The 20,704-nt window shown below is 36.8% G+C and overlaps 1 protein-coding gene across 9 annotated transcripts in view; it reads right to left on the bottom strand.

Moving 5' to 3' along the window:
- Positions 1 to 442: 442 nt before the first annotated feature.
- LOC128983573 (glycerol-3-phosphate acyltransferase 1, mitochondrial) overlaps positions 443 to 20,704 on the bottom strand; it is a 223,575-nt gene continuing 203,313 nt past the window's right edge. For all 9 annotated transcript variants that reach the window (XM_054402900.1, XM_054402899.1, XM_054402894.1 and 6 more), the window contains 2 exons: positions 11,555 to 11,630; positions 443 to 1,199 (listed from right to left, as the gene is read on the bottom strand). In XM_054402900.1, coding sequence (XP_054258875.1) covers positions 1,030 to 1,199; positions 11,555 to 11,630 — 246 coding nt within the window. In that variant the 3' untranslated portion in view covers positions 443 to 1,029. The remainder of the gene's footprint in view (positions 1,200 to 11,554; positions 11,631 to 20,704) is intronic.

Genomic DNA, 20,704 nt, shown 5'->3' with positions numbered 1-20,704 from the left:
TTGTGTATGCTGAGTAGAGGACCCTTCGGGGTCCCTTGGTCAGGGGCCCTCTGCGATCAGGGAGTAGGACCTGGCCAGTCCGGGCCTGCTTCCTTCACATTCTTGGTCGCTAGGACTCAGGCCGTGGTGATTAAAGCCCAGTGCTCTACCACAAAATGGAGCTTACTCCCATTCATGGATATACTAGTATTAGGCTTATGCTAAAATACATTCATAAGAAAAAGTAAACGCAAAAATATTATAATTGATATTTACTAGCCAGTGTTCTGTATCACTATTGGACCAAGTAGCCTTTCTTTAACCTGACCAGACCCCCCATATTAATCTGCTGTGACTAGAAAGGAATGTGGCTACAATCGATGAGAACAGGAGTAAGCTTTATTACTAGCTCAGACCAGCTGATCATTATGAGAAGTAAGGGCTACAAATAAGAAAAACTATGATTACACAGTTTTATATATTTCAATAACAAATCAAATCCAGCCTGGTAACTGTGTGACCATTCTCAGAATGGAATCAATTATTTACATAACAATCTTAACTACAAAACTATAAATGTACAAAGAGCAACAATATAATCAATATTTGTCCCAGTCTTTATCATTAATAATTATTGAGTATTAAGGCATAATTAAACCTTAAAAATAATATGAAAGTTTAAAAAATTGTTAACAAAGAATCAAGATGGCACTGTTAATTTAATTAAAAACTAGTAAATAAGAAGTAGTAAATGGATTTGATAAGATATAACAGAGTGAAGGGGATAGTAAAAATGTTAAAAAATAATCAGAAGAGAAGGGTACACAATGTTTAACAACTTATCTTACTTAGGATTTGAAATATCTTAAAAGTCAATTAGCAAAAACTAGATAAAAGGAATTGAACCGATAAAATATTAGGTATTATCAAGGTTATCGGTTTAAAATCTCAATGTTCATAGACTCTTAAGAAAATTAAAAACTAATAACTCATTCAACAAAGTGATGAACATTTGACAATAAAAAATCTATTATAAATTATTTCTAGAGATCATTGAAACTGGCGGATCCTCTCAATTATTGGATCAAGCAAGCCTTCTCCATCGTAATGTTGTCCTAAGTAGTAAAGCTTGATCTTGTCTTGACTGTGGCACTCTAGCACCTCCCACTTCTCTAGCAATTTGAGTGCTTGTCTCACAGTGTCCATAGAGACACTCTCATCTACAACACAATAGACAAAACTAGTAGTGATATAAACGTTACTGATATTGTCTTGACTGTGGCACTCTAGCACCTCCTACTTCTCCAGCAACTTGTGGGCTTGTCTCACAGACATACTCTCATCTACAACACAATAGACACAACTAATAGTGATATAAACATTACTGATATTGTCCTGACTGTGACACTCTAGCACCTCCCACTTCTCCAGCAACTTGTGGGCTTGTCTCATAGACATACTCTCATCTGCATCACAATAGACACAGCTAATAGTGATATAAACATTACTGATATTGTCTTGACTGTGACACTCTAGCACCTCCCACTTCCCTAGCAACTTGTGGGCTTGTCTCATAGACATACTCTCATCTACAACACAATAGACACAACGAGTAGTGATATAAACATTACTGATATTGTCTTAACTGTGGCACTCTAGCACCTCCCACTTCCCTAGCAACTTGTAGGCTTGTCTCATAGACATACTCTCATCTACAACACAATAGACACAACTAATAGTGATATAAACATTACTGATATTGTCTTGACTGTGTGCACTTTAGCACCTCCCACTTCCCTAGCAACTTGTGGGCTTGTCTCATAGACATACTCTCATCTACAACACAATAGACACAACTAATAGTGATATAAACATTACTGATATTGTCTTGACTGTGGCACTCTAGCACCTCCCACTTCCCCAGCAACTTGTGGGCTCCTCTCACAGTGTCCATTGACATACTCTCATCTACAAAACAATAGACACAACTAGTAGATATATAAACATTACTGATATGTTCCTGAATGTGACACTCTAGCACCTCCCACTTTTCCAGCAACTTTTGGGCTTGTCTCATAGACATACTCTCATCTACAACACAATAGACACAGCTAATAGTGATATAAACATTACTGATATTGTCCTGACTGTGACACTCTAGCACCTCCCACTTCTCCAGCAACTTGTGGGCTTGTCTCATAGACATACTCTCATCTACAACACAATAGACACAGCTAATAGTGATATAAACATTACTGATATTGTCCTGACTGTGACACTCTAGCACCTCCCACTTCCCCAGCAACTTGTGGGCTCCTCTCACAGTGTCCATTGACATACTCTCATCTACAAAACAATAGACACAACTAGTAGATATATAAACATTACTGATATGTTCCTGACTGTGACACTCTAGCACCTCCCACTTTTCCAGCAACTTTTGGGCTTGTCTCATAGACATACTCTCATCTACAACACAATAGACACAGCTAATAGTGATATAAACATTACTGATATGTTCCTGAATGTGACACTCTAGCACCTCCCACTTTTCCAGCAACTTTTGGGCTTGTCTCATAGACATACTCTCATCTACAACACAATAGACACAGCTAATAGTGATATAAACATTACTGATATTGTCCTGACTGTGACACTCTAGCACCTCCCACTTCTCCAGCAACTTGTGGGCTTGTCTCATAGACATACTCTCATCTACAACACAATAGACACAGCTAATAGTGATATAAACATTACTGATATTGTCCTGACTGTGACACTCTAGCACCTCCCACTTCCCCAGCAACTTGTGGGCTCCTCTCACAGTGTCCATTGACATACTCTCATCTACAAAACAATAGACACAACTAGTAGATATATAAACATTACTGATATGTTCCTGACTGTGACACTCTAGCACCTCCCACTTTTCCAGCAACTTTTGGGCTTGTCTCATAGACATACTCTCATCTACAACACAATAGACACAGCTAATAGTGATATAAACATTACTGATATTGTCCTGACTGTGACACTCTAGCACCTCCCACTTCTCCAGCAACTTGTGACTCTGCGGTCACGGCGCGATCGTCGAAATGACTTCGCCTCCTGCGTTCGCGGAACTATTGTGAACATCTCTCGCTGTAGCGGAGTCATCGTCACTCGCGAAGCGGCAAAATCGCCAACGTTCGGATGAAATCCCATTTTGAAAAATTCCCGAATCAAATGTAATCCCGTCCCGAAAATCGTCCATCTCTAAATGTAGTTGTAATAAATTTAATTGAATATTAAATCAGGCAAATAGATACTCACTTAGTCTGCAGTGCAGGTTTGTTGTGGCGGGGGTATTTTGCCTATTCAATGAAATGCAGAGACGGCATCACAACCTGTATTTGCAAGGAAAATAAATATAGGTTGCTGCAGAACTCTGGAGGGAGTTGAGAACACACAAAAAACGGAAACATTTTTTATTATTTTAGTTATTAATGGCCACCATTTTGAAACGACTTGATCAAACTCGACCATTGTCAACCTGGGCCGAGATAATTTATTCAAGGACTTATATGCCAAATTTCATTAAAATCGGTTCAGGCATTTGGGTGTTATAACCAATTCATGGCGACCCAGCGACGTCTTACAGCCGCCATCTTGATGACATCATTCCAGATGACCGAGGTCCTAAAAAATTGGGGTCTGGGCGGTTTTATATTCAGGGACTTTTATACTATAATCACCTCAAGTTGCATGTTCCCCGCCAGAACTGAAATATTCTGCCACTTTGTACAACTATACAATCCCACTATTACCAGTGTTCGTATCTTCTCAGGATTCCTAGTATCGGCATTCGCCAGATATTGTTCGTGAGGAATCGTGTATTAAACGGTTCGTGGCTCCATGGGGAGTGAACGTTTGGTTGACGGCTGAAGAACAACTGACTGCGCGAGGCAATTCTTGAGCAGTTCTCTCCTACTGCCCCTGGCGTCTGTGCCGATTTTCAAATCAAAAGATTTAAAATCCGCGACAGGCAATGGACAAGTCAGTCCAACATGACGTAACGCGGAAGGATACGAAGACCGTTGGGAACCGCGTCGTCTGCAAAGCGTCTCGTCGTCTCGTCGTCTCGTCACTCGTGGCTCAGTAATCGCGTAGTCAACATGTGAAGTCGCGTTTTGTCGCTGGTGTAGGACGAATTTATTAATATCTTAATTCGTAGCTCGGAAATTAGCGTTCGGGCGGAAATTGTACGTGCATCAAACGATCGCAATTGTCAAAATTTCGCCGAATTGCATTTGGGGGTGTGTTTTATTAGTATTAAGTCGAGACAGTTGAGATGCCGGATTGATTGTTCGCGTTCGTGATGAAAATTCGTACATGCATCATATCGATAGCAAATGTCAGTTTCTAGCGAATCGCGGGTCGTCGTGAAGGTATTTTCAATTGAATCATTAAACGCCAGCTCGAAAAAAAACAAGAATTAATAAGTCCTACACCAGAAAAAACCGTGTCGTGATGTTCCGCTCGGTCAGACAAAAAGTCACAAAACCACGAGTCAGTTTTTAAATGTTCGGTACGCGTGAATCTTCGTCGGAATGAATGTTAATGTGTCGACATGTGTACGTAAGTAAATGTTTGTGTTATTTGTGTTTTAGTATTAAAATAGTCTTGCCAATCTGCCACATTTTTTCACATGTACCACTCGTTTTACAAGTTATGAATCATGTTTTGTTTGGTCTGAGATTTTCATGTTTCATTTGGTCTACTTAGAGCACATGGTCACGATTCAGGATAAAATGTTTTATTAAATTTGGTCATGTCATACAAAGAATTAAGGTTATAATAGTGAACCTAGTCAAATGAAAATTATTTATTAAATTGAATTGAAATGGTATATTAATTTAAAGAGCAATGTTTGTCTGTGATATTATTATTTTTGTATTCTATGTAAAGTCAGATCCTATCATCATCAGTATTATTATTTAAAACGTTTGTATTTCATGTGTAGAATAATTTTTGAACAGTATTACATTTTTAATAGTGAGAGTTTGATTGTGTAACGTAAATGGGGGTAACAGAGTGCTCGGTCGAAGGCTAGGGTTGATAAAGGGTCATGAGGATAGACTCCCATTAAATTCATAAATATTAAATACTAAATAAAAATTATCAAATAATCGACTCAGCAGTCGATTGGCCCCGTTGCACTGATCAGCAAGGAGTGATGTAGATCACAAACCTACATAATAGTCCCTGTTTGATTAAATTGTAAACTGGCCAGTTTGATAATTACGAACATCTTTGGGGAGTCTGGTGATCCAAAACAAATAAATAAAATCATCAAGGCTAGGTTTTCCCGAGACTTTGCAGTTTTAAAAATGAACAAACCACCAATTTGAACATTCAATCTTACAATCAACTCTCTCACTCTCTCTTTCAAAATATTGTTAAATAGTACACAAAAGGTTATCACATAGTATAAATTTTTTAATTATTGTATCACAGCTCATTTGCAATTATCATCTCATTATATAGCATTTTTACAAATCACCATCTTTTCATTATCCTGTGTTTCAGCTGTTAGTATCATTAGTATAAAACTGGTAAATTAAAGAGGTAAATGGCTTAACTGGAAGAAGTATACAAAGTATACACAATGAGTGTTGATGATCACATTTTTTAATATCAAGTTGGTGAATTCATGAATAATCGGCTTAACCGAAATCCAGTGTATACAAACATCTTGAAGTCATACTTTGATAAATAGTTTCTGAACAAACAGTTTCATAAATATTTTCAATCAATATTTCAATATTATTATTTGCAATTTTACAGTTTTACAGAGTATCAATTCATGTCACAATCTTTCATCAGAACAGACATTTCAATTCATAGAGTGTTCAAATAAACACATCTATTAGTTTTAAGAAGTGTTAGAAATAAGCTGAAGAGGGTGTGAAGGAGGACAACATATCAGACCTCTCACGGTCCATAAATCGGACTTCTGGGATATTTAATTACAGGGCCCACACTTAACATCTTTATTTCCACTGCGCAGCTCTGTGATTGTAATGTCCTCAGTAGTTCAATTAAAATTAAATTAAATTCATTAAAATCCCACCAGGGGGCAACTTTTTGTTATACTCACACCTGTATGAAATACCTAAATTGTATTACATAAAGGTGTGAGGTGATTTTGATTGATGGAACGATCAGTTAAGTTAAGAGTATATTTTGAATATAAGTGAAGAAATTCTTTTTTTCTTTACAAAAAGTGGTAGCACTAATTTGAGAGGTCTGGTAACAAGGAAGCAGATTGGCATTACTACCAAGGCAGGTTGGCATTGATAAGGGTATCAGTTGTTATCTCTAAGGCAATTATCCACATTGATATTTCTGTGTTTGTTTACTTGTTTATTTATTTGTGTCATATTCGTACAGAGATTATTTATATTTATATTTACATTTATATTTACATGTGCAATAGTTTTCAATTTTGAGTAAATAGAGTCAAACTGAGGTCAATTGTTTTACACATTTTCATAATTACATATTTTGAGAAACAATGAATCATCTGAGTCATATTATGTAACCACTGTGAGCAACATGAAGGCTGGCGAACTGGGGTCACGTTCCAGCTGTGGTGGGGCGAGCTCAGAACCTACCCGCCCAGACAGGCAGACATCGGGCCGTTCACCACAACAATGCCCCCGCCCCCGGCACTCCATCGGCAACAGCTGACTGTCGACTGCGCTACGGGTCAATGAACTGATTGTTGACATCTACTCAACGCTGAATGCTAGATAGATAATTCTACAGTGTGTTAAGCGTGCGCGTTTACACCATTCAAATTGTTGATGGGTTGATGCAGTCTGGTTTATGATGCAAGGTGTCAGTTGACAACAATTTTTAATTTCTCAAATACCGACCTCAAAGCAAAATTTTTATTATTGTTAAAGTTTCAGAGTTTATATTTTTGTTATTCAAATTTCAAATGTTTATGTGTAAAATTGTTTCGTGTTAAATGTATTAAATGTAAATCAATGGGAAAATCAACAAAAAAATGTGTCGTATGAATGAAGCGTCTGTTGCCACGTCAAGCGTCGTCGCGCCGGGTCGAAATTGTCCCGGGATGGAAAAGGCCTTCGTGCGGACCTGAAGGTCGCTCGGGCCAATTTTTTTGGCAGGGGAGATTTCTGTGCCGATTTTCAAATCAAAAGATTTAAAATCCGCGACAGGCAATGGACAAGTCAGTCCAACATGACGTAACGCGGAAGGATACGAAGACCGTTGGGAACCGCGTCGTCTGCAAAGCGTCTCGTCGTCTCGTCACTCGTGGCTCAGTAATCGCGTAGTCAACATGTGAAGTCGCGTTTTGTCGCTGGTGTAGGACGAATTTATTAATATCTTAATTCGTAGCTCGGAAATTAGCGTTCGGGCGGAAATTGTACGTGCATCAAACGATCGCAATTGTCAAAATTTCGCCGAATTGCATTTGGGGGTGTGTTTTATTAGTATTAAGTCGAGACAGTTGAGATGCCGGATTGATTGTTCGCGTTCGTGATGAAAATTCGTACATGCATCATATCGATAGCAAATGTCAGTTTCTAGCGAATCGCGGGTCGTCGTGAAGGTATTTTCAATTGAATCATTAAACGCCAGCTCGAAAAAAAACAAGAATTAATAAGTCCTACACCAGAAAAAACCGTGTCGTGATGTTCCGCTCGGTCAGACAAAAAGTCACAAAACCACGAGTCAGTTTTTAAATGTTCGGTACGCGTGAATCTTCGTCGGAATGAATGTTAATGTGTCGACATGTGTACGTAAGTAAATGTTTGTGTTATTTGTGTTTTAGTATTAAAATAGTCTTGCCAATCTGCCACATTTTTTCACATGTACCACTCGTTTTACAAGTTATGAATCATGTTTTGTTTGGTCTGAGATTTTCATGTTTCATTTGGTCTACTTAGAGCACATGGTCACGATTCAGGATAAAATGTTTTATTAAATTTGGTCATGTCATACAAAGAATTAAGGTTATAATAGTGAACCTAGTCAAATGAAAATTATTTATTAAATTGAATTGAAATGGTATATTAATTTAAAGAGCAATGTTTGTCTGTGATATTATTATTTTTGTATTCTATGTAAAGTCAGATCCTATCATCATCAGTATTATTATTTAAAACGTTTGTATTTCATGTGTAGAATAATTTTTGAACAGTATTACATTTTTAATAGTGAGAGTTTGATTGTGTAACGTAAATGGGGGTAACAGAGTGCTCGGTCGAAGGCTAGGGTTGATAAAGGGTCATGAGGATAGACTCCCATTAAATTCATAAATATTAAATACTAAATAAAAATTATCAAATAATCGACTCAGCAGTCGATTGGCCCCGTTGCACTGATCAGCAAGGAGTGATGTAGATCACAAACCTACATAATAGTCCCTGTTTGATTAAATTGTAAACTGGCCAGTTTGATAATTACGAACATCTTTGGGGAGTCTGGTGATCCAAAACAAATAAATAAAATCATCAAGGCTAGGTTTTCCCGAGACTTTGTAGTTTTAAAAATGAACAAACCACCAATTTGAACATTCAATCTTACAATCAACTCTCTCACTCTCTCTTTCAAAATATTGTTAAATAGTACACAAAAGGTTATCACATAGTATAAATTTTTTAATTATTGTATCACAGCTCATTTGCAATTATCATCTCATTATATAGCATTTTTACAAATCACCATCTTTTCATTATCCTGTGTTTCAGCTGTTAGTATCATTAGTATAAAACTGGTAAATTAAAGAGGTAAATGGCTTAACTGGAAGAAGTATACAAAGTATACACAATGAGTGTTGATGATCACATTTTTTAATATCAAGTTGGTGAATTCATGAATAATCGGCTTAACCGAAATCCAGTGTATACAAACATCTTGAAGTCATACTTTGATAAATAGTTTCTGAACAAACAGTTTCATAAATATTTTCAATCAATATTTCAATATTATTATTTGCAATTTTACAGTTTTACAGAGTATCAATTCATGTCACAATCTTTCATCAGAACAGACATTTCAATTCATAGAGTGTTCAAATAAACACATCTATTAGTTTTAAGAAGTGTTAGAAATAAGCTGAAGAGGGTGTGAAGGAGGACAACATATCAGACCTCTCACGGTCCATAAATCGGACTTCTGGGATATTTAATTACAGGGCCCACACTTAACATCTTTATTTCCACTGCGCAGCTCTGTGATTGTAATGTCCTCAGTAGTTCAATTAAAATTAAATTAAATTCATTAAAATCCCACCAGGGGGCAACTTTTTGTTATACTCACACCTGTATGAAATACCTAAATTGTATTACATAAAGGTGTGAGGTGATTTTGATTGATGGAACGATCAGTTAAGTTAAGAGTATATTTTGAATATAAGTGAAGAAATTCTTTTTTTCTTTACACGTCAGGGTTGGGAACTCGGTCATCCCCTCTACATGATGTCACTATGTCCAGCGTTCGTGACGGCCTTTTCATGATTTAAATCAACGTATTTGGTATGACCAGGAAATATTACCCCACGTTAATTTTTGGCCCGTTACAAGTTGTTAACTTTTATAAGTTTTATATAAAGAAAATGGTTTTACCTTACGACAGCTAATTTTGGGTGATATCTGGTTCCCATGGCAACACAACCATTGATATTCCCAAAAAATAAATTACTAAATACGCAAAATAAGAAGCTAGATATAAACATCATAAAAGAAAAAAAAAAAAAAAAAACAAGCTAGACCTGTAAGTCGGATTTTGGGCCAGCAGCGGCCGGACGAATAACGCTCGTAAGTCTGCGCCAATGGGTTAATCAATTACGCTAATCAATGGGTTAATCAATCGAACGTCCGCGGCAAGTTCTGACTTGTAATTATATAATTATCTGCTTTGGTTTATGGACCATCTGAATTTTGTTTGATACATATTTTCTGGACCGTGAGTTTGAATAAGTAACGGTCAAAACGAGCTCTGGTTCTTTATAAATCGTTTTGTTCTATTTGTATTGTTTGAGTCTTAAATTGGTTCCGGTCACGCATGGTGGCTTTTCATTTAACTCATGTGTTTTGTTTTTCACGTAGGTCCTTGAGATATGGTATTACCTAAATTAAAATGTGGGTGTTTAGTTTTTAAGCAATGTTTATTGGAATTAGCAGTAATTTAGCCGTTAGATATTTGATTGATGGAGGTGAGAGTGAATAGTTGACTTATTAGTGTGAATTTAATGCTTTGTTGGCTTCTTACTAGCTAACATTCTTTCATTTGTTTCTATTTCAGAACTATACTAACCATTATACCTATTCATTTTCTTTTATACTAGAACCAGTGCACAGTAGTGATGTTCCAAGTAGTTGTTGTAGACTAGCATTAACTGAGGTGTTGAACTATGTAGTTAATATTATAATTAGATTAGACTTATGATTAGATTCTGCTACTAACACATTAACCTAGGAAACTGCGTCAAATCTTAGAACCACGCTTTGGGTAAGGCTTTGGATAAACGTATTGGCTTTGGGAATTTTACTTGGCAGTGGCATTAGACAGTTAATCCCCAAATTCTATTTCCATTCTTCACCATTTCCTTGGTTCCTGGACTGTTGTTATTTTAATGATCTGTGTGTTGTATGAGTTTTGTCTTTATCTATTAATTCGGGCACACCGGAAATAAGTTAATCATAAGTTAGTGATTAGTTAGAATTAATCTATTCCGGAAAAGCCGGTAATAAGTCTTCATGTTCTTAACCTGTGTGTGCGTTTCTTGTTTCTTACTCTTTCTGTTAACGATCCTTGTCCACTCTACTCTGTGTGTTCGTCTGCACCTTTCCCTATTCCTACTCTCTCACAGGGGTTTGAACTAATCCACTTGCCCCAAAAGAATTGTAACATTTTAAGTAGTAAAGACGCTCTCAAACTCTCCCTGCTCTATCCATGGAACATGGACGCAGGGAATAAATTAAACAAATGACAAACACTCCGCCAAGGAGGTTTTGAACGGAGTTTCGTAAGGAGCTATCCCAAACTTTGAAATTAAATCACATCCCTCCCTTTTCTCCAATCCTTTCCTGGGGATGATGAGGCACAAATAAAGCCAAGAGGCAAAACATTTCCGCCTGAGCCAGGACAAGCAGGAAACTCAATCAAAATAGACCTCTGGAGTAACCCAGCCCGGCTAGGCTATTGGGGACACGTAGCTCCCTGACCCGATAAAATAAACAAACACACCCAAAAGCGGGTTACAAAACTAACATTTTAAAATAAGTAGTCTAAAAACTGGATTAAAATCTGTAGGATATACATAAACATTCAAATTGATCATGATATTTTAGAACACAAATACATATCAATAAATAATTGTATCAATTGGACCTCACCGACAAGTTTTATAAACTTGGTGAGGCCAAGCTGTTGTAATTTTCAGAATAAATATATTTGTATTTGTATTTTGTATTTGTAAAAGAAGTATTTATCAAATGTTTCCAGCTTTAAGTATCACCTAGGACATAGTGATAGTAAACAATGAAGTAACACTTACTGTATGTTAGGTCACCAGCATCAAGCCTGCTCCTAATGTCATTGAGAATGTCCTCAATCAAGTCTCTTTCTGGAACCTGTGGCAATGAAGAGAAAAGGCACATTAGTTAACCCTTAACCGGGCATGCGGGGGTATGACCATAGACAAAAAGAAATAAATATATAGACTGTCAGCTGTGCTGCGGTTAGCGTATATTCCGGCGCCGACCGCGGGTCCGCGGAATTGGCTAACTCTGGAACTCGCTAACCCCATGTTAAACGCCCTATCTTCAAATTTGGTCGATGAGAGGAACTCGCTAACTTGTTCGGTTTCGGAATTGGCTAACTCCGGAACCCGCTAACCCGCTCTAGAGCCGGGTTAGCGAATTCCGTCCTCGTACGGAAGTCGCTAACTCGGTCCCTCGGCGGAACTCGCTAACTCCCAATCAGAAGCCTCGCGGGCCGTCCAATGGGAGCCAAGGACGAATATTTTTGGCCAGTGCTGCTGAAAGTGTAGTACCTATATCGTATCGGTACCATAATGTCGTATCCTACGATTAATTAGGAGTAAGAGCAACGTAGCGATAAAATATATTTGGAAGTATGTTTTAACATTATTCTTATGATTATTAGGGTGGAAAATGCATTATAGTCTTGCCATAGACTAACCAAAACAAGTAAACTTTACATCCCATTGTAAACTTTGAAGCTCGTTTTTCGTGTCTAGTTCATGTCCGGTGACACTGATCGCTAGTGTCGACAAAATTGTGTTTCTATTATTTGATAGTTAACTTCATGATTTGTTCTTTACTGTTTGGTTGTATAACTAGGGGACGTGTTATTAGATGTGATTAGAACGTTTTATTTGGTTAAACCATAGATAAAAAATACTCCTTGTGTTGGTTAGTCTATGGTTAAACGAAGTTTTTAATGACTGAAAACAAGAAACAATTGTATACAAAACACGACCTCTAAAGACAGTGCACCGGACAGAACTAACAATAAAACTGTCTTCAGCTGATCCATAAGGATGAGAAATCATACTAATATTATAAATGTGAAAGTTTGTGTGTTTGTTTGTTTGTTTGAAGTTCAATCACGCTTTAACTACTGGATGGATTGGGCTGAAATTTGGCATAATGATAGCTCACATTCCCGATTAACATATAAGCCTATTCTTATCTCAAAAGTCCTTCCGTACTCCGCCCCAGTGGCTCTATGGATCCCTATGTTAACCTTATGAGTATTCACATTTAAAAGGAATTAAAAAATTTAGTCAGCTGTTTCAACTAAACAAGTTGATTCTATGATATGCAATAGCATTAAAACGTTATAAGGTTTACCAACAGGGTACAACACGATTAGGCCATTTTTTGTTTGAATTTTTGACAATAGCTCATTGAACTAAGCAGCAACAAAAGCTGTGATACGCAATGAGAACTATCAAAGTAGGATTGTTTACAGTTATTTTTAGGCCTATATGACCATTTAATGAATCATTTGTGATATCGTGCAAAGGTTTGATGATTTGTTTTCTATTGTTTAGGTGCAGTAGTAGAGCATTATGGCTATGGTAAATGTGTTATACTATAGCATACCGTAAACTTCAAGAACCAAATTTTATCAAACTGTGTCGTCCCCCATTGCAAACACAAAGCTTGAGTATGACTGCAATAAACATTTTACACTTATATACCAACCCCGTACGAAGGACGGGTACTCTGCTAGTGTACTAATATAAGGGAGTATGTGTTATATGTGGGTTTCTTACTTAAATAGTAGTTTTTTGGTATGCAAAAAGATAAAAATGCACATTTAATTTGGATCTATTACATGTTATGAAATATCTATTTTCGTAGTCCGCCATTTGTTTCTTTTATTCGAATAAATACCATTTTGTGAACTTCTGCAAATAAAATTATTGAGTTCGCATTTTATATACTGGGCTTGTAACCTTGAATCATAAATCATAATACAATTTACACGTTAAACGTCATTACAGAATTACATTGTATTGGTAATGTATTTTTAAATAGAGCTATTGAATTTAAATAAATGTTTATCAATACATTATCAAGTGGTAGATGTATTCATGGATAGCATTAAAAATGAGTCTATGCATAAATACAACTTGCAAATTTCTTTTATCATAGGCTATTATCGTGTAGAACCCGGGTTATCCTCTTAATTTTGTTGAATTAATATTAATTTTACGTCTTTCAGTAGGCCTATTTTTTAAAAAAATAGAGTTTTTCTCCAGGCTGGTTCTAAATGGACCCAGGCGTTATTGTTTGTTACAATTCTTATGAATGGTGGCCATAGCTAAAATTACTTGATCTTATCCAAAAACAAAGCTATTGTCTATTGTGTAGCTCAGTACCGGTGAACGGTGAACCGAGCAATGGCTTGGTATCGTTTATATAGTTTGTGAAAGCAATAAAGGAAACCCAACACTCAAATCAGGAAAATCAGTCAATTCGTTTATTAAGAATCGTGAATTAAAATAACCCTGTCACGGTTTATTATATGAATATTATATCTTCTCCTATTTCTTACTAGTGGTGCTTAGGTGTAGGCCTACAATCTAAAAACGGTTTTAAAACATGTAACATTATTGCTAAAAAAATCAACACATTTTAGAATTAGGCAACTATTTACTAGTAGGCCTACAATGCTTTGGTTCAAGGCAGAGGATACACGTCCGGTAACCAGACGTGGATTAGACGTCCGGCAATTACTGTCATAACCTAACCTAACCAACCAAACTTGCTGATGATGAAAAAATCGAATTAAGGTTAAATTCTTTCTCTATTAAAAAATTATAAATGCCAAAAATTCTAATAAAAGATGTACAGTTAAGAAGAAATGGTATTCAATGCAAAATCTTCGACAAAAAGTTAAAGTCACCAATAGGTCTCGAACCCTGGACCTCTTGCATATCAGCCGAGCACCTTATCCACTACACCACAATCACCGATAGCTGGTCATGGTATTGTTGTAGTAAAGGCGTTCCAGGCTCCCGCAACCCCATGACGTCATTGCCGTACGCCTTATCCACGTCCAGTTACCGGACGCGTATCCTCTACGTTGGTTCAAACTATTAGGCCTAGATAAAAACTTAGTCTATGTCATCATATTTGTACACGTAAGTTGGACGGTTCAACGACGAACATTTGATTTTAAATCTATGAATTAGTTATGAAAGTTACGATAGTTGATGACTGTATTAATTAATGGGTTTGGTTTATTACGACATTACGATTAAATCTGTTTTCCGTGTTTGAGATCTTGCGTGTATTTTAGCTTAATTTCGTAGGGGTCTAATTATTTAGTACCAATTAAACTGAATTTTCATTATTTTTCATATTCTATTATTTTCTTTTGTACTGATGGCATTTATTTTTAAGATCGAAATCATAAACATTTAACTGGCCATTGTACAGTTAAATAAATAAACACTTTTTCATGATTTTTCAATTGTCTTTGAATTACTTTGAACTAGTTATCTGTTAAAAGTGGAATTGATAACAAAAAACAATAACATTTACTGTATTTTCATTGACACTGACATTTTGAAATACGGCAGTGTACGATTATTTTGTCGTACAAGGTTGGCAACGCTCCTGCAGTGGGCGCGGCTGGGTTAGCGACTTCCAGAGTTAGCGAATTCCGCCGCGAGACAAAATCGCGTTAGCGGGTTCCGGAGTTAGCCAATTCCTGACTGAGACGGTTAGCCAGTTCCAGAGTTAGCCAGTTCCGACACACGACCGAGTTAGTGAGTTCCTGAGTTAGCCAATTCCTACGTCTCCCGACCGCTAGGGGTAATGTGTAGTTACAGCGCACACTGCTGCAGCATCAAGCGCTAGCGACCGTTTCCATAACAACTGGGTAGTTGGGAGTAGTGTTGCCAACTTTGAAGGAATTCCCCGTAGTTGTAGTTTACTGACTTATTTAATATTAAGCAGTAAATTAATTTAAATGCCATAATTTATGGTATTTTTTTACATATATTTGTTATACTTTTGTAGTTTCATTACAATGATTCAAAGTTTTTCTTTATTAATCCATAATTTTAGGAAGTGGTTTATTGGAAGGTTTTGTTTTATATTTGCAAGGTAAAATCTAATTAACCAGGGTGTCTAGTAGTCGGGGAAAACGGGAAAGTCAGGTATTAGTATTGAATTTCAAAATTGTCTTGAAAAGTTGGGATTTAGTCTTTATTTGATATCAAAGTCGGGAAATTTAATGATTTTACCGCGATCGCGCTAGACAACGATCAAGTTTCCGTGACGGCGCAAGACGATAATGGTGTCTACACAACCGCGGGAGATGTTCTTAAACCGCGATCGTGCTAGACGACGTTTTCGTGACGGCGGCAAAAATTATCATGTCTTTCCTACAATCACGCAAAACGATAATGTCTACACGGCCGCTGAAGATGTTCACGAATTTGCCGCAATCGTGGACGACGATGACGTTTCGGGACCACGGCATTCAATGATGATGTCTGCACAGCCGCGGAGGATGTTCATGATTTTGACGCGATTGCAGAAGACGATAATAGCGATATAGTAAGCATTTCGTTTGCAAGAGTGGTAGTGCTGGTAACAGCTGGCGAGTAGTCAACGATGAAACCAAATAGAATACCGATAACCGATATCGAACGGCTATAACGCTCTAGCGGCAGATCGCAAAACCTTTCTTTGACAGTCTATATTTACTCTATTGTCTATGGTATGACATTTTTAACGTACGTTAATTTTGTAACAATTTTACAAGTATGGTGTACAAGTGGTGTATGGACCTGGTGAGCATAACAGTAGCTGCCTAAAATAGCATATGCTATCATCTGGCCACAGGGTTGTTAGTCTTGACCGAGTCATTGACGTGTTATCACCACCCTGGGTCTGGCGTACCCCCACGCGCATGCTGTGTTACCAGTAATGTGTTCATTAGGGGGTCTATAGTCCTCGCCACCCTAACTTGAGGCAGCCCAAGGCCGCACGCCGTATATCTAGTGCGGCTTTGGGCTGCCTCAAGTTAGGGTGGCGAGGACTATAGTGTACCCCCGCGCACGTAGGAGTGTCTCAGTTTTATTATCATAATTAGTATTAATAAATTTATATCTTTATCATTATAATTTAATTTTGATAGTACTGAAAGTTTGCCAAAAAACCTAGTACTGTATCTGTAAACCAATTGGATGGAAATGTCCACCCATAGAGTCCACTGATCTAGCCTCCCAGTGCAAAGGCACGTCTGCCTTGATAACCGTCTGCCTTGAACAAAACGACCCCAAGACCAAATTTAAGTGTAAAACCTTAAAAAACCAATGTTCCGGAGACAAATTTAAAATATTTCTGAAGTGTGTTTAAAAGTACTGGTACTTCTAAACCAACCACTGGACGAGGATGTTTGAATAAAAACAAACATTATCAAAGAATTTTTTTAAATTTTTAAATTTTTGGTACAGTATTTTCTACAAACCGGGAAAATGTATTAATTCATGAAATATTTACTGTTTCCATGGTTTAATACAAACATTATACTTTTGTAAAAATAAAAAATAACATTCGTTTGCAATAAAAACTTGTTTAACTACAATTTTCCCCTCTTTAACGCCATTATTACATTTCATGATGAGAAAATTAAGGGTTCAAACTATTATTTTCAAATCAATTAAAGGATGTGGTAGGATCATAAAATTTACATAACAATATTAGAAAATGAATTAAGATATCTATATCTATAAAAGAGGAACTATGTATGTGTGTATATATATGTATATGTATATACGTTATGGACTCCGAAACCGCTCGACAGATTGTAATGAAACTTTCAGGCATTATTAAGCATCTTTCAAGGATGGTTCGAGTGAAGTTTGGTGATGATCTGTCAAAAAGTCTCTGCCCCAGAGGGTTTTAAGTGGGCCAATGTCAGACTTTTTGATCTACAATGTTAACAAATAAATATAATTTAAAAGCATATGTTTACTTTCACCAACTATTTTGTAGGTTTGAATAATTACAACATTCTGTATTAGCATTAGTCATGATTTGAAATAGTGCCACAGTGTTTCTACAGAGTGCAGCACAGAAAACTATTTTACTTTTGAATAAGTCCAAATGTATTAAACCCCAATCGCAGCACACCTGTGCACTTAACAACGTTTAAATTCTCCAATGTTAAATATTAAAACATAAAAACCTTTATAAAAGTATTATAAACAATAAAAGGGATGACTTTTTAAAATTTATGACAACAGCTAATTTGCAACCAAAAGGTGAGTGAGCGTAGCGAACGAACATCAACCTGGAGGCGAGTTAGCATAGCGAACGAGCTAACCTGAAAAAAGTGAGCACAGCGAACGAGCTCCAACCTAAAGGTGAGTGAGGTAGCGAACGAACTTCAACCGGGACGTGATTAAGCCATGCAAATACTTGTGGAGTTAACCGGGACAAAGCCCATGGGTACAGCTAGTTACATATAAAGTTTAAAGGGCTAAATATAGAAAAATCCTTTTTATACCCATTTTTATGGAGCGTGCACGCTTAAGAGTTAAATAGCTTGATATTCTTGATAATATCATATTCTATACTATCGGGTGGGGTTGGGCAGGTTTCCCTCCAGATTTTTGGAAAGGGACGGAATTGTTTCTTGAGCAGAAAAGGATTCATTTAACACATTGAGTGCGGGCCGGTCACCGAGGACCGGTCGTCAAACGCATGCCCAGGCCGGTCCTCCGTGACTAGTGCCCGGCAAGGTCCTGCTGAAATGAATCACTCAGTGTGGCGCAGCCTTGTGGAAAGGACCGGAGTAATTGTGTATGCATCCCTAGCGTTAAATAACCTGTACTGTTTGTGTTTTGCCCGTCGTTCCCACGGACTAGTGCCAGTCTTCCTGTAAGTTCCCACATGCACAATTTATTGACTTTGAACCTTTATTGACATTTCTTTTGTGTTTTTGGTTTTTATACGGCACAACAGTATAATTTATAGGTTATAATTTTAGATGTGGCTTTTAATAAAGATGGACTCCTGATTAACTGTTATTGAAATAAACAATGGTTGTGAAGGGGGAACGGGCTGTATATAATTTTAAATATTAGTTATAGTGTTATTTAACATTTTTAGTGTGAAAACAGTGTTTGTGAGACCAAAAATTGAGTATTTTCGTCCCAGTGCCTACAAACATCATTGTACGGGCCTTTGGACGCCTTTTTATTGGAAAAAACATTTCCAACCTAAATCCTCACTTCCGGCAAAAAAATAGGATTTTATGTAAATCAAAATTTCAGGCCTAGTCCAGCAGCTGACTATACTTTAGTGTGCAAACTTGCGTTTACTAAATATTCTTGCATAACCTTTTAGTTTAATGTCTAGGGAGTTTAAAAAACTTGAGTGTTTATTTCCTACCCCCACGTTTTACGGCTATGATGTCATCAATATGGCGGCAAAGGAACTACATCCCACAGGACCTACATACTACAGTATTTGAAAGTATGTAGTAGTCTGACATCTAGGGTGGTGTGCAAGTCATGTATAGACGGTTTTACCTTTTAATTTTGATTTATGTGTCTAAAATAGTTTTTCAACTCAGGTGTCACGTCTGCACCCATTGCATTTTCCGGTTATAACGTCATCAAAATGGCTGACATGTTACGTTATTTATATATACTAGTGTACCTGTTTCTCGAATTCGAGCAATTGCTAAGTATTAAAGGCGTTATTTTAAAACGAATAGCAGCCCTTATTTCTGATGACTTAAAAAGATTCGACTCAAAGATTATGGAAATACTCAAGATGTACATAACAAATCGATATAATCAAAATTTCTTGTAAATATCTCATCATTTTTCAAAAGCTGGTCTTGTTCTTTAGTGTTTTCTACAAATTGCCTTACTCATAGCCGCATTAGGTTGTCCATAATAACGATTATAAATTCTAAAAAAAGAACATTATATCTATTTCTTCTCCTTGGTGGTGTTTTATGACTCTCCTATGTTTCCATAGTTTGCAAATCGGCTCTTTCAATGATTACTAAGAATCAAATGCAGCACAGTGTTAATTCAGTATTTTTTTTTAGTATATAAAACTATCCAGGCTCTCTCGCTTTTTTCCATTGTAATATTTACGCCAACCCAGATTCAAATAGCAAATATTTCCTTTCAAAGAAGTCAGTAAATGTTTGTAGCAAACTAACGCAAAAAAAAAAAATTAGCAAACTTATTGACTGTTTACAATTAACATATGTTCTTCTTCTCACTTTTAATTTCTGACAACAGCTGGAGTTTCATAACAATTTTTGTTTCCCATGTTAATTTTATGGAGGAATAAAAAACTTTAAAGGGCCCCAGGGCCTCACTCTAAAATTATTTCGATAAAAAGAAAGTGTCCTGCACAACTTCACATTACGCTTTTTACAATGACACCAAAAACATGTCAATCGGTTCAGTAGTTTCGGAGGAGTAATTGTCACAAAAATCCTGCTTGCGTATTAAATAAGTATAGAATAGATGTCCGGTAGCACAGTAATTCAAGCAAAATAAGCTGATTTTGATGAAATTTGCTATAAATGTGTATACCAACATTTACTTGAACAAGATTGCGAACCAGCACAATTGGACTATGCAAACGGTGGTTTATAGGGGTTTTATGGAAAAAAATGGGGTTTCCCCATTTTTGACCATAAAAATATAAAATTTTGTAATTTCTTTCCAAACCAATTTGTAGATTAAAATGGTATAAGATTACCCATTTCCGTCTATGATCCTACATTTGTAGTAATGAGCAACCGGTTTCGAGGTTATAACCTCATCATCAGGCTCTTGTCACTCTTGGGAGGTCGTCGAGTTTTATAAACACACAAAACACTGACATTTAAATAAATAAAACACAAGACATTGACGGACGAATACGATTTAACATAAATTCGGGAACTAGTTCCACACACGACGCAGCACGGGCAGATGTTTTGTCATGACTGGGGTTGTGGCTGACCTTGCTGCCCCCTCCCGTTATCAGAACAATAAGATGTCGAACAATGCCGATGGTATTTTTGCCTCTCATTATTGAAGATGCGAATCGCTGCGTCGTATATTATGTTAGATTTAAATGATGTTTGTTTATTTAAAACTTTTTGGGGCTCTGACTTGATGGCTTTATAGATTTCA

Source organism: Macrosteles quadrilineatus, unplaced genomic scaffold (genome assembly GCF_028750875.1).
Source record: "Macrosteles quadrilineatus isolate MER2022 unplaced genomic scaffold, UCM_ALF_1.0 Scaffold_1__1_contigs__length_201487025, whole genome shotgun sequence".
Taxonomy (NCBI): Eukaryota; Metazoa; Arthropoda; class Insecta; order Hemiptera; family Cicadellidae; genus Macrosteles; species Macrosteles quadrilineatus.
This window is presented reverse-complemented; position numbering and strand designations above follow the sequence as displayed.